At 41.1% G+C, this 12,819-nt stretch overlaps 1 protein-coding gene and 1 long non-coding RNA gene across 11 annotated transcripts in view; one reads left to right on the top strand and one right to left on the bottom strand.

The window, feature by feature from the left end:
* The window catches only part of HECTD1 (HECT domain E3 ubiquitin protein ligase 1), a 90,965-nt gene extending 81,752 nt beyond the window's left edge, over positions 1 to 9,213 (bottom strand). For all 9 annotated transcript variants that reach the window (XM_082648458.1, XM_082648462.1, XM_082648459.1 and 6 more), the window contains exons 1-2: positions 8,847 to 9,213; positions 7,245 to 7,519 (exon numbers count right to left, since the gene is read on the bottom strand). In XM_082648458.1, coding sequence (XP_082504584.1) covers positions 7,245 to 7,384 — 140 coding nt within the window. In that variant the 5' untranslated portion in view covers positions 7,385 to 7,519; positions 8,847 to 9,213. The remainder of the gene's footprint in view (positions 1 to 7,244; positions 7,520 to 8,846) is intronic.
* Positions 9,214 to 9,309: 96 nt separating this feature from the next.
* LOC309817938 overlaps positions 9,310 to 12,819 on the top strand; it is a 73,385-nt gene continuing 69,875 nt past the window's right edge. For both annotated transcript variants that reach the window (XR_014296286.1, XR_014296287.1), the window contains exon 1: positions 9,310 to 9,724. This is a non-coding gene — a long non-coding RNA (uncharacterized lncRNA). The remainder of the gene's footprint in view (positions 9,725 to 12,819) is intronic.

The following is a 12,819-nucleotide window of genomic DNA, read 5'->3' as shown; positions in this document are numbered from 1 at the left end:
CATATAGATACCAAGTTGTTCCAGCAGCATAAAAAAATATCCTTTTTCCACTTAACTGTCATTGCACCTTTGTTGAAATAAGTTGTCTAGGTATGAGTCTATTTCTGAACTCTCTATTCTATATCATTGATCCATTTACCTTTATACCAATACTACACTGTTTTGACTACTGCAGCTGCATAATAAGAACTGAAATACAGTAGTATTAGTCCTCCAACCTTATACTTCATGTTTTGGCTAGCTAGGTCCTTTGCATTTTCAAATGAATTTTGCAATCAGTTCATCAGTTTCTACATCTTGTCACATTTATCTGTAAGAAATTCAGAAGAAATAAAAACTCAAATTTACACAGAAATCTGTATGCTAATGTTTATAGCAACTTTGGTTATAATCACCAAAACTAGAAAAACCCAAATGTCTTTCAAGAGGTGAATGGATAAACCATCTGCGGTACATCCATAAAATGAAATACTATTTAGCTATTACTGTTATACACATATAGATGACTCTCAAATGTAATATACTACAAGAAAACTCAAAAGGCTACACACTGTATATATCATTCCATTTATATGACATTCTGGAAAAGTCAAAACTATAGCAACAGAGAAAAGACCACTGGTTGCCAGGCACTGGGGTTGGGGGAGGGTTTAACTTCAAAGGGAGAACTCTAGAGAATTTTGGGGAATGATGGAACTGTTCTGAATTTTAGTTGTGGCGGTAGTTACACAACTGTATCCGTCTGCCAAAATCCATATGTAATTTAAATTTAAGACAAAATTAAATAGCATACATATAATAATCACAGTCCTCCCTGAATAGTGCTAAAAGAACAAATCTATGGCACAAATAGATGCATCACAATTAAAGGATTAATAAAACTTTTAAACTTGCTAAATATTTACCTCTTACATCATAGGTAGAAATTATTTTTACATATTAAACCCAGTACTATACTATAATACCAATTTATAGACCCAAAGGTGTCCTAATTAGGAAACTTTAAGATCACTCAATCTCTACAGAACTACGGTCAGATCAGTCAACCACACAAATGAGATTTAGTAGAATGTTCAGATGAATCCAATTTAAGCAATAGTTTCCAAAATGCTACCTGCAATGATGAAAGAATCTTTCCCTAATGGAAACAGAGATAAGTAACTTAAAACAAGTGCAAAAAAAGTTTCATGAGGTTACAAAGAGAAAGAATTTCTCTTAGGAACTGTAATCCTTTCTATACTATTACTACCATATGCTTTTTCCAGACTATATGACTTGGACCAAGATTTCAGAAGATTTACAATATAAAGAAATTTAACTTTTTTTAGATAAAGGAAGTTATCTATCGTGGCGATATTTTACTGAATATAGTCCCTAAATTGAGCACTTCATTTACTAAAAAAAAAAAAAAAACACTAAAAATTTTAACTGTAAAAAATTAATAAATTTTGTTTCTTGAAGATAATAAATAACATCTTTTGATCCATTTTATCTTTTATTCCATTCTTGCCCCTGCCCCCAGCCTTGACTCTGTATTGCTTAACTTACAATAACTCTTGGCATACAGTTAAAAATTACAGCCTTCCCTCTCAAAGAAAAAGGAGTAAGTCAAATTCCAATATGTAGACTTGTTTTTCTCCAATTAAAATACACACACAAAACTGACAATTCGTTCAACAAATATTTATTGAATGCCTTTTGTTTTGTTTGTTTTTGGGTTTTTTTGGCCACACTCTGCGGCATGTGGGATCTTAGTTCTCCAACCAGGGATCGAACCTACCGTGTCCCCTGCAGTGGAAGCGTGGAGTCTTAACTACTGGACCGCCAGGGAAGTCCCTTACTGAATGCCTTTTGGTGCCAAGCACTGTGCTAAGTGTTGGGGGTAGGATACAAAGATGAGAATAACAGTGCTGGGCTCTGAGGCATTAAAAGATCTAATGACGGGCTTCCCTGGTGGCGCAGTGGTTGAGAGTCCGCCTGCCAATGCAGGGCACACGGGTTCATGCCCCAGTCCGGGAGGATCCCACATGCCGCGGAGCGGCTGGGCCCGTGAGCCATGGCCGCTGAGCCTGCGCATCTGGAGCCTGTGCTCCGCAACGGGAGAGGCCACAGCAGTGAGAGGCCCGCGTACCGCAAAAAAAAAAAAAAGATCTAATGACACAGTCAACAAGTACTATGCAAAGTATACATATATATTGCTGTAAACTAGAAGAGTGTTTTGTTTTTTACATTTTTAAGGTGACAGACACTTTGAAAACAAAATGAAAGCTCACTGAAGCTCATTATCTATGAGCCCCCTAGAGCACTGACAGAGCATGCTTCTCATCTTCCAGCACTTCTCTCTGCTGTCCACTGAAAAGCACATATACAGCTGCTCTGTTTACAGAAATTCACTTATCTAACTTTTCAGGATTATATGTGTTTGATACAATGAGCATTCTCTGTGCAGGGAAGGCTCGGCTGCAGGACTGATAAAAAAAAGTAATTTCACTTCCCTATTACTCTGCCACTGGGTAGAAAAAAATATGGAAAAGGCAGGTACATTAATGGAAGTGGGTAGAGAAAACATCAATACATATCGATGCGATCACTGTTTCTCCTTTAGAGAAGAACACGATGCTCTTCCTCCAGAAGACTCCTCAACCAGTTTGACTCCAAAAGTACTTTCTATAAGCATTTTAAGGACTATGGAAAACAGGCACAATATAAAGAATTTCTTCAATATCTAGCTACTGTACAACAGCAGTATGTTAGCAATGGAAAAACAAAAGTTAATAGTAGTATGTATGCGTGAGATGCAGCAGAGGTATTTGAAGGCATTTAAATTTTATTCACTAGGTAAAGAACACAAAAGATTTTGTAAAGAGGAATAATACAGTCAAATCAGTATTTTTAGACTATAGTCAATTATACCTCAATAAAGCTGGGGATAAAAAGACCATAAAAATATTTTAAGACTGGAACTCTGCGTATAGTTAGCTTATAGGCAGGGATATCTGCTATGAAGCCACAAGCACTGCATGAACATAATCATCTCCCCATACCAATCCTAGATATTACCATTGTTTTCAATCTCCTACTTCAGGGAGAAAACAGACGTCATCACAGAAATCCCTTCAACTTTTTACCATCAAACCTAAAACATCTTCCTCTTTCCTGTGTTACAACAAGGAACACACTACCTTAAATCTACCTCTCCACCAGTGAACCAAAGCTTTAATACTCAAGGTGGGATTTTCCAACCAACAACTTCAGCATTATCTGAGAGCATACTAGGAATGCAGAATATCAGGCACCACACCATACCAACTGAATCAGAATTTGCAATGTTAACAAGATCCCCACGTGATTCACATTATGCACATTACTCCCAGTTTCTCAGAATCCTTATACTATGAATTATCCATTCTCTCTCCTAACTTTTTTTTTTCTCTACTAACTCTCTGACCTCTAAAAGAAAAAGCCCCACACTCCCATTCCAATACAACTTCTCAAAAATTTTTCCATACTCCCTGTCTCCATTTCTTTCTTCAACTCATTCAAGTCTGGCCCTCAAGCCACTCCATTCAGCTCTCATTAAGATCAATGATCTTGGGACTTCCCTGGTGGCACAGTGGTTAAGAATCCACTTGCCGATGCAGGGGACACAGGTTCAAGCCCTGGACCGGGAAGATCCCACATGCCGCGGTGCAACTAAGCCCGTACACCACAACTACTCAGTCTGCACTCTAGAGCCTGTGCTCCGCAACAAGAGAAGCCACCGCAATGAGAAGCCCCGCACACTGCAACGAAGAGTGGCCCCCGCTCACCGCAACTAGAGAAAGGCTGTGCGCAGCAATGAAGACCCAACGCAGCCAAAAAAAATAAATAAAACAAATAAATTTATTAAAAAGAAAAAAGATCAATGATCTTGGAAATGTTGCTAAATCCAAAGGACACCTTTTAGTCTTCACCCTACTTGACCTCTCACGAGTATGCAACATAATTGTTCTTTCTCTTCTTTAATCCCTCTCTTCCCTGCGTTAATGTGCACTAATGCAAAAGCAATGGTGGATAAAACTGCTGGTGCTTTAGCATGAATCAAGGCAGCGGCACTAAACTGTACCACTAGTAATGGTATGGTATTCTTCACTGCCAAGCTCTAGCATGGGGGGAAAAATTATTTATTTTACTAAACCTCAACCCTTGAATACATATCTTTTTAATATCCTACTTAAGGAAACGGAAAGTAAGCATAAAGCACTTCTGCACAGGAAGAGTACTTGTACAACTGTTGGAGAGCTGAACTAGCCACTTTTTTTCATGCAACATCATTTTTACTTGAAAGAACTTCAGGCAAATTGTGGTTATTCAGACTTGGATATCTGGCAAACATTTTCTCAAAAATTAACCAAGTAAGCCTTTCACTTCAAGGAAAAACAACTGACAGTATTTGTTGCCAACAATAACATTCAAGCTTTGAAGCAAAAATCACAACTTGTACCTGCCACCAGGAGCTTGACAGAGCTTCCCAATATTTAAAGACCTTTCTGATGAGATTAGTAGTCGCAATAACAAATGTGAGTTTGTGATACTGTAGAATGACATATGGCAACATTAGGAATATCTGTATAACTCAGTAGACCAATACTTTTCACATGACCAGTGCATGATCTTTAAAACTTAAACATGGGTTTAAAAAAACCCACTCAGGGACCTCCCTGGTAGTCCAGTGGCTAAGGCTCCATGCTCCCAATGCAGGGGGCCTGGGTTCAATCCCTGGTCAGGGAACTAGATCCCACATGCCGCAACTAAAGATCCTGCGTGCCACAACTAAGACCTGGCACAGCCAAAAGAATAAATAAATAAATATTTTTTAAAAAACCAACCCATTCAAAGTACCAGAGAGACCAACAGATTTTAATGTACAAGAGTATGACAAGTTCACTGATATTTCAGAACCCACATTATAACTAACCCTTCAGAAACTATCACTTGCCTATACACTAGTATGCATAAAATAGATAGCTAATGAGAAACTACTGTATAGCACAGGGAACTCTACTGAATGCTCTGTGGTGACCCAAATGGGAAGGAAATCCAAAAAGAAGGGGACATATAGCTGACTCACTCTGCTGTACAGCAGAAACTAACACAACATTGTAAAGCAACTATACTCCAATAAAAATTAATTAAAAAAAAAAGAAACTACACTCCCCCCCTCAGTTTCGTACGATATCAAAGAAGAATATCCATAATTACACGCAAAAAATCATTACAACATTCCTCCCTTTTCCAGCTACATCTATGCGGGGGATGAGTTTTTTTTCATATATTTCAGTCAAAACAATATAATGCAACACAATAAATGCAAAGCAGATATGAGAATCTAGCCACAACCACACTCATGATCTCAGCCCCTCAAAACATGGGAGTTCCTTGGCAGTCCAGTGGTTAGGACTTGGCGCTTTCACTTCAGGGGCCCAGGTTCAATCCCTGGGTGGGGAACTAAGATCCCACAAGCCATGAGGCGTGGCCAAAAAAAACCAAAAAACAAAAACAAAAAACAAAAACATGGTCCTCTTCCAGTGTTCTCTCTCACTGAATGGCATCATCATCCATTGTAACCTGAATCATCCATGGTACCTCCATGCAATGAAGAGTAGCCCCCGCTCGCCGCAACCAGAGAAAGCCCATGCACAGCAACGAAGACCCAACGCAGCCAAAAATAAAATAAATAAATTTATAAAGTAAAAAATTTAAAAAATAAATAAAAATTTCCTTTAAAATTGTTTCAATATAATAACACTTCTAAAAAATGCCATTACAAACACCTCTACTATATGTTACTACTTAATGGAAGACATGATAGTTGATTTGACTGGTAGGTATGACTTACTTTTTAAAATACCAAAAGTAATTCTCAGGTCAATGAAAACTCTCTAATGAAATCTATGAATGTTCAAAAACCTATTTCACTTTTCTATGAATCTGACCAAAACAAGCGTTAACAGAGCAGCAAAATTATTATGTTCTCAAAGTTTGCCAATAACAATAACTACTTGAAATAAAGGAGTCACTAACAGACTGTGATTTGGGAACTTTGTTCATAAGGATTTTTATCATAATAGTACTGTCTCAATGGGATTTACAACTAAGAATTATTAACTATTTATTTATTAATTCATCTTCATTAATCATTCAAAAATGAAGATGATTAAAAATGCTTTGTCAATTTAGTAATTCAGCCTTTATTCTCACCTCAAAGAAATTAAGATAATTATACCAAATTTTATGGCAACATCTCAAACATTTTCTACTAATTACTTCAAAATGGCATTAGAACAAATATAGAAGCATCTGAGTTTTCATTTACTTATCACCGGAATTCAAAATTGTAAATATAAATGTAAAATAAACAATGAAAACCAAACGTGTTCAGCATTCAGAAGAACAGTTAATCTAACTGGGTAAGTATCACATAAGAGGAAAAACATGGCATTAATGGCCAGTCTAGTACTGATTCCTTTACATTTTTGCACAAATTCTACACAACCTCTGAATAAAACTGCTTAAACTCTCCAAACATCAAAGTCTGTTTATTCCGGAAAGTATGCTATATGGTTAACATCCAATTTATACCCTCTCCAAACTGAAATTTACAAAGCAATGATTTGCTTAACAAAGTACAGGGAATTCCCTGAAGGTCCAGTGGTTAGGACTCAGCACTTTCACTGCAGTAGCCTGGGTTCAGTCCCTGGGGGGGGAACTAAGATCCCGCAAGCCATGTGGCACCGCCCCCCCCACCCAAAAAAAAGGTACAGTGTCCTAAGACTTAACACTAATGAAGAAAGGGCAATTGGGAATATATGTTCATTATCATCTGCATTTTCATGTCAATTTAAGCCAATTACTCGATACAGAAATAGCCACCTTTAAAGAACTATTTGTATTCTCCCAGCTCATAACATGTTTTGAAATTGAATCAATCAAGCTATGGGTTAAAATCAGTATTCCCTAATTCCTATTCATCCAATAAACATGCATTTGTGTCATCACAATTATCATTACTAGAGTTAGTTCACCTACCAATTTTTATTTCTCAGGAAAGTGTAAATGGAAGACTGCAAGAACTTTTTAAAAGATAGTTTTAAAACTCACTAAACAAAATTCTACACAAACTGAAATCAGCAAATGGTTGAAAACATGTTATGTAGATGTCCCTACAGCAACCCCAAAGGAAGATGATGAAGGGATGTACTTACGTTTCAAAACAACGATCCACGTTGTCAGACATCAAAAGCAGCATGCATAGCTGTTCAAGGGCTATTAGTTGCATGTCCCTTTCATCTCCCTGTCCCATCTGTAGCCATTCCAGCAATGTATCTGGATCCACGTCTGCCATGTTGTTTTTAAAAGCTTCTTTGCTCAAATTTAAAAAGTAAAGGCAAAAAGTCCTCTAAATGTCCAGGACTGATCAGCGTGGGTTTAAAATTTTTTTCTTTTACATCGGCTAGAGCCAAATTTTTGTGTTGTCCTCCTAGGAATTAGAAAAGACTCATAAGTATGTTTCGATAGCGCGCTTAATGCAGTTTTTCAACTTTCCTTATTCCTCGGGTTTAACTTCATACATTGTACTAAATAAAAACCAGTTTTGCACAAGAGTATAAGCTGATTAGGTTGCTGCTTAACTGGAAACCAGAGCCGTCTTTGTCAAAGACAATCAAACAAGCTTCGGATCCCACTACTGCTTATCACTAACGTCTGCGCCAAAAAGCAAACAACACCTTACTAAAAAGGTTCTTTTTTTTTTTTCCAGCAAACTTCTTTCCCCTTCCTCCACCCAAAACCGATCTTCTGATAAGGGTTAGATTCAGTATTTTAAGGAGACTAAGCACTTTGATCCAATTCCCCCCCAAATTAAGTTTCTACTTTAAAATTACCTCCAATTTCATAAATTCTACTGACTTCTCAATTTATTTACTGCTCTTAAGATGTCCAAATACAAATGATAATTAGATACAAGATCTATCTATGAATAAAGACTTTATTAGGAATTTTGGCAGTCTTGACAACTGTTCTTAAAAGTTTAAAAAGAAATGCTAAAAGTAAGTGCAATGGACTAACACGTTACGGATCAGAACATAGGCCAATCTACGGTCCTCCTTCCCCAGCCCCACAGAATGAGGCAGTTAATTAAAAACAACAACAACGACAGCAGCAACAACATCCGAAAAGCAGCCCCAATAAGCATTACAAAAGCTCGTAAGCGCCCTGACGGAAGGACAGCTTTGGGTCCCACGTAACCCAGCTGCAGGTGTATAAATCCAGCGGCAGGTCCCGCTGGGCACCCAAAGGCGGCGATCTGCAGGGATGACCCAACACTCCGGGCCCAGCCGACTCCGCACCGGGCGGCGCAGGCACCGCGCTCAGGTTTTCCGGCACCAAACCCGGCTAAGTTAGGTACCTGTGTCGAGGAGGAGGGGAAGTTTGGGAGGAGGAGCAGCAAGCCTCTCTGCCTGAGAGGAGGCCGCCGGGGCGGGCAGGGCGATGGGTCTCCCGGGAGCGGCGCCCGTAACTCCGAGGCCCGGCGGGACGTCCCTGGCCCCGCCGGGCGGCGAACCCTTCTCAAGGACAAGGGGGGCCAGCCATGAGCTCCAGCTCGGAGAAGCCGGGTCCCTACGCGGGCAGGGCCGGAGGAGGGGAACAAAGGGGCTAAGCGGGTGAGTCGGCGGCAGCCCCGCCGACCTCACCAGGGTCCGGGGTCTCGCTCCCGGCCCGCGGCCGTGCATCCCAGATGCCTGCACCACGCCTGGCCTTTCCGACCGCCCAAGGCGCTCCCGCCTCCCCTTCCCTCAAGCTCTTACCCGGGCCTGTCGTCCCAAACCGCCCCGGTCCAGCTCCAAGCAGGCCGCGGGCAGAGCAAGGCCCGGCCGCGGCCCTCGAGTTCCCAGGAAGCTGCAGGCCGCGCAGGTCGAGCCGGGCAGGCGGCACAGGAAAAGCCGCGTCTCGTCCCTCCCCTTCCTCCGCCAGGACCTGGTGACAGGGAAGCGAGAGGTTCCCCAGACCGGCGGCCGCCAGCTCACGTCCCGTCTTCGGCACGCGTCTCCTCAGGCCCTGCAGCTGCTCAGAGCCCCGCGTGGTGCTGCCGGCGGCGGCGGCTGGGAGATGCAGCGTCCATCGCGATCCGGGAGGGGGATGGGTGGAGGGTCGGGTGAGAGCCGGGCGGGGAAACTGCGGAGGGCAACCGTGCGCGGCGGAGGCGGAGCAAATATGCTCTCCCCGCTCGACCCTGCCGGCCGCCACGTGGGGCGCTGCGGAGACCAGTCGGCCCACAGCGCTGGGGCGCCTAGCCGGGGCGCCGGGCGACCGGACGCGTCGTCGCCGCTACCGGGGCCTCGGACTCCTTCGACCTCGTCGGCTGTCGCTTTTCTGTCGTACGCCCTGCGCCTTCACGCTTCGCTGTCAATCCGAGCGCACTCCCAGCACCCCGCGCACAGGGGTGCACGCACGCTCAGCATGTTTTGCACGGTGTGTACACATTTGACGTGCTCCAGCTGAAGGCCCCGACGCCGCCCGTGAAAGCTGCGGCCCAGGCGACCTCCGCCACGAGCTTCCCCTCCTCTCGGCTGGTCATCCCTCCTCGCGCACGGAAGTGCGTCGGGGGAAGAAAAGCGCCTCCATTCGGTAGGCAAACCGCCCGGCAGTTCACCAGAAAGGAAAACTTTCACCACCACCCTGGGAGGTAAATATTGTCGAGTATCCTCTCCATTGTACAGATGAGAGAGAGCACTGCGGCTCCCAAAAGCGTGAATCAGGCCCAGTGGCGTCCCCAGTAGAAGCAGCTCCTCGAGTGTGCTTTTGAGTTCTTTCTCTGCGTTGTAGTCTCCAATATGTCCATTATTATTACCTTCAAACGTTTTATTTCACACGCGTTGAAAACAAAATATGCCTGCTTATGGGACGGGCTTGGAGACATTTAGGATGTAATTAATTGGAAATGTGAATATAGCTTTTTTTTAAATCAAGAAATGAATCCATTGGTTTGTGAGATAAGTAAACCCATGCCCCGTACACCCACTGTACTATCACTTTTTCATATTTTAAACGAAAATGAGTATTACATGATAGTATTTGAGTCGTGTTCCTTTAAGCAATCAGAGAAGCTGCTACATTGCTTGAAGAACTAGTATTTTGGAAATTACAGATTTACACCTCAGATATCTACAGGTACATGTCCCATTGTAGCAGGTAAGTGTTCCCAGGTCTCCGGTTAATAGGTCAAATTAAGAGAAAAGAGTGGAGGATTCCACTATCTTGTCCCAAGTACAGCACATGAGAATAATTATTTGTGAGCTATGAATGTGACTTGGAGCTGCCAGGAAAATCTTCAAGGAGGAAGTGGCATTCCTTTTGGACTTGAAGAATGGGTAGAATGTGAACACTTCAAGGGAGGAGTAAGAATACAGGCAAAGCCTGATCTGTTCTGAAACAAAGGAAAGAGGACCTGTGCCCCAAGCAAAAACCAGCATTAAGCAATGATATAGAAGATAGGAGCTAAAGTAAGCGGGGACTTAAATGTGTGGGATGCAGAATTTAGGCTGAGGAAGCTAACAAGTTCTGGACTAGAACATTGACTGGAAAAATTATAAAAGTCTTACAAAGATGTATAGGGCAAGAGTGTCCAGAATGGCTAAAAGGAGCTACCTAGACAAGGAGATTAACTGGGAGATTGCTAAAATCCTACAGTAGTGGAGAGAGAAAGGGCCTAGTTTTTGGCAATAAGAATGGAGAAGAAATCTTTAAAATACTTTTTTAAAAAATAGATCAGAATTTAAATAATTATATAAAGGTATAGTTTCCTTTATTCCCTCACCATCTCTATTTATACCACCCACTTCCTACCTGGAAAATTAATGGCTGTAGTATACTTTAAAGAAACCCTATCCAAAAATGCTGACCTTTTTTGTGATTTTATTATTGAATCATTTTTTAATTGAAATGAGATCCCGGAAAAAGAGCATTAAAGGAAAGGAATAAAGCCCTGCAGAAAACAGGAGACCCAGATGAAGGCAACTGACCGTGCTTGAATATATGTCCCAAGAAACCAGGATATATTTACATGTTAATATTTCACCTTTATGTCAAAATCTAAGAATAATGAACTTTAAGAATTGCTATGTGCCAGGCAGTGTAAGGTACAGTGAGTAAGTCACAGACCTCATCTTCAATAAACTATAAAAGTCTAGAGGAAGGTAGATGTATTCACATCCACTGTGTCTGGCTCCATGATCATACTTATTACATAATATTGTCAGGTACACTGGGACCATCAAGGAGGTAATGATATCTTGGAAGGCTTCAAAAATAATGTGTGAACCATGTTTGGAGCTGGCCAAACATTACGAAGACCACGTGGAGAGGCATAGAGATGTGGAGAGGACTCCTCTTGGGGGAGGAGAGGGAACAGGCTGCCTTTTGGTATAGGCCCCACTTTCATGAAGGAGCTTCAGTATATACACAGCTGGAACCGTTCAACAAGATCAAAAAGGAAGACGTTCATTCAAATTTAAACTCTTATCCCACTGATTGGCGTTACAATGAAGTAATTTTTAAAATAAATCTTATGAATAACACAATTATATAACACTAAGTTTTTTATGTATCGAAAGCATTGTTAGCTGTAAACATTTCAAATACACTACAAAAAATGTCTGGGCATTTCTTGAACTTTTAACTGGAAATGGGGATGTCTGTGGCTTTCCTCAATTTCTGAGAGGCTCTGAATATGAAAGAATGTAATCAGTCATTTTGGAAGAGTAGGAAATTAATTTGGCTGGAACCTAGGGTGGAGGTAGTGGCTGGAAGAGAACATTGAGGTTAATTGGAATCAATTAGCTAAGGGTCTTGTGCTAAGGAGTCTGAACATTGGGTGAACAGTGTTGTTCTTTGGGTGATGGGGAGCTTTTGGACATTTTAAACAAAGGAGTGCTGTAATGCAAACCAGGTTTTAGGATGATTAAACACCTTAAAGTTAAAATTGATTTCTATGAAGCTTTACAGTTAGCAAGAGACTTTTACATATATTATTATTTAATCCTCATATATAATTTTATTATATATATAAAAATGATCTAACAGCGTAGGTATTATTATTATTATTATTTTTGGTATTATCTTTATATAAGAGGAAAAGCTCAGAGAAGTTAGGTGACTTGCTCAGGGTCTCATAGCTCCTCAGGGACCGGTCTCGTTCTGAAACCCAGGCCTTCAACTCTTCGGGCTCTTAAGAGTCTGAAGGAATGTTAAAGATAACCTACTCTGTCTTCCCTCGTACTGAAAAAAAAATGTAGTAATTTGTCTGTGCCATCCTTGACTTGTTATCCAGCCTTTTCTATGATATTTCCAGTGTTGAGAAATGATTATTTCATGAGGCAATGCATTTTACCCCAATCTATTAGCTCCAATTATTAAAAAGTGGTGTGGTAGAAGCTGGCCAACCAATATCTGAAACGCTGTTCCCATTTTACTACCTGGGTGAACTTGGATAAATTATTTGATCCCTCCAAACCTCAGTTTCCTCATATGTAAAAAAGGATGACAACAGCTACATAATTAGATGAACATTAGAAGAGTTGAAGGAGATTGCGTATGCAGAGAACCTAGACCAGTAATTTTCAACCTCAGCTGCACATAAGAGTCATTTGGGGCACTTTTTTTTTTTAATAGACTATTTTTTTAGAGCAGTTTAGGTTCGCAGTAAAGTTGAGCCGAAAATACAGAGAATTCCCATACACCTCCTGCCCCTATACATGCACAACTGTCAAAATCCCCCACAGG

This window comes from Grampus griseus (genome assembly GCF_964374135.1).
Source record: "Grampus griseus genome assembly, chromosome: 2".
Classification (NCBI taxonomy): Eukaryota; Metazoa; Chordata; class Mammalia; order Artiodactyla; family Delphinidae; genus Grampus; species Grampus griseus.
Note: the sequence above shows the minus strand (reverse complement) of the source record. Positions and strands in the feature narration are given on the sequence as shown.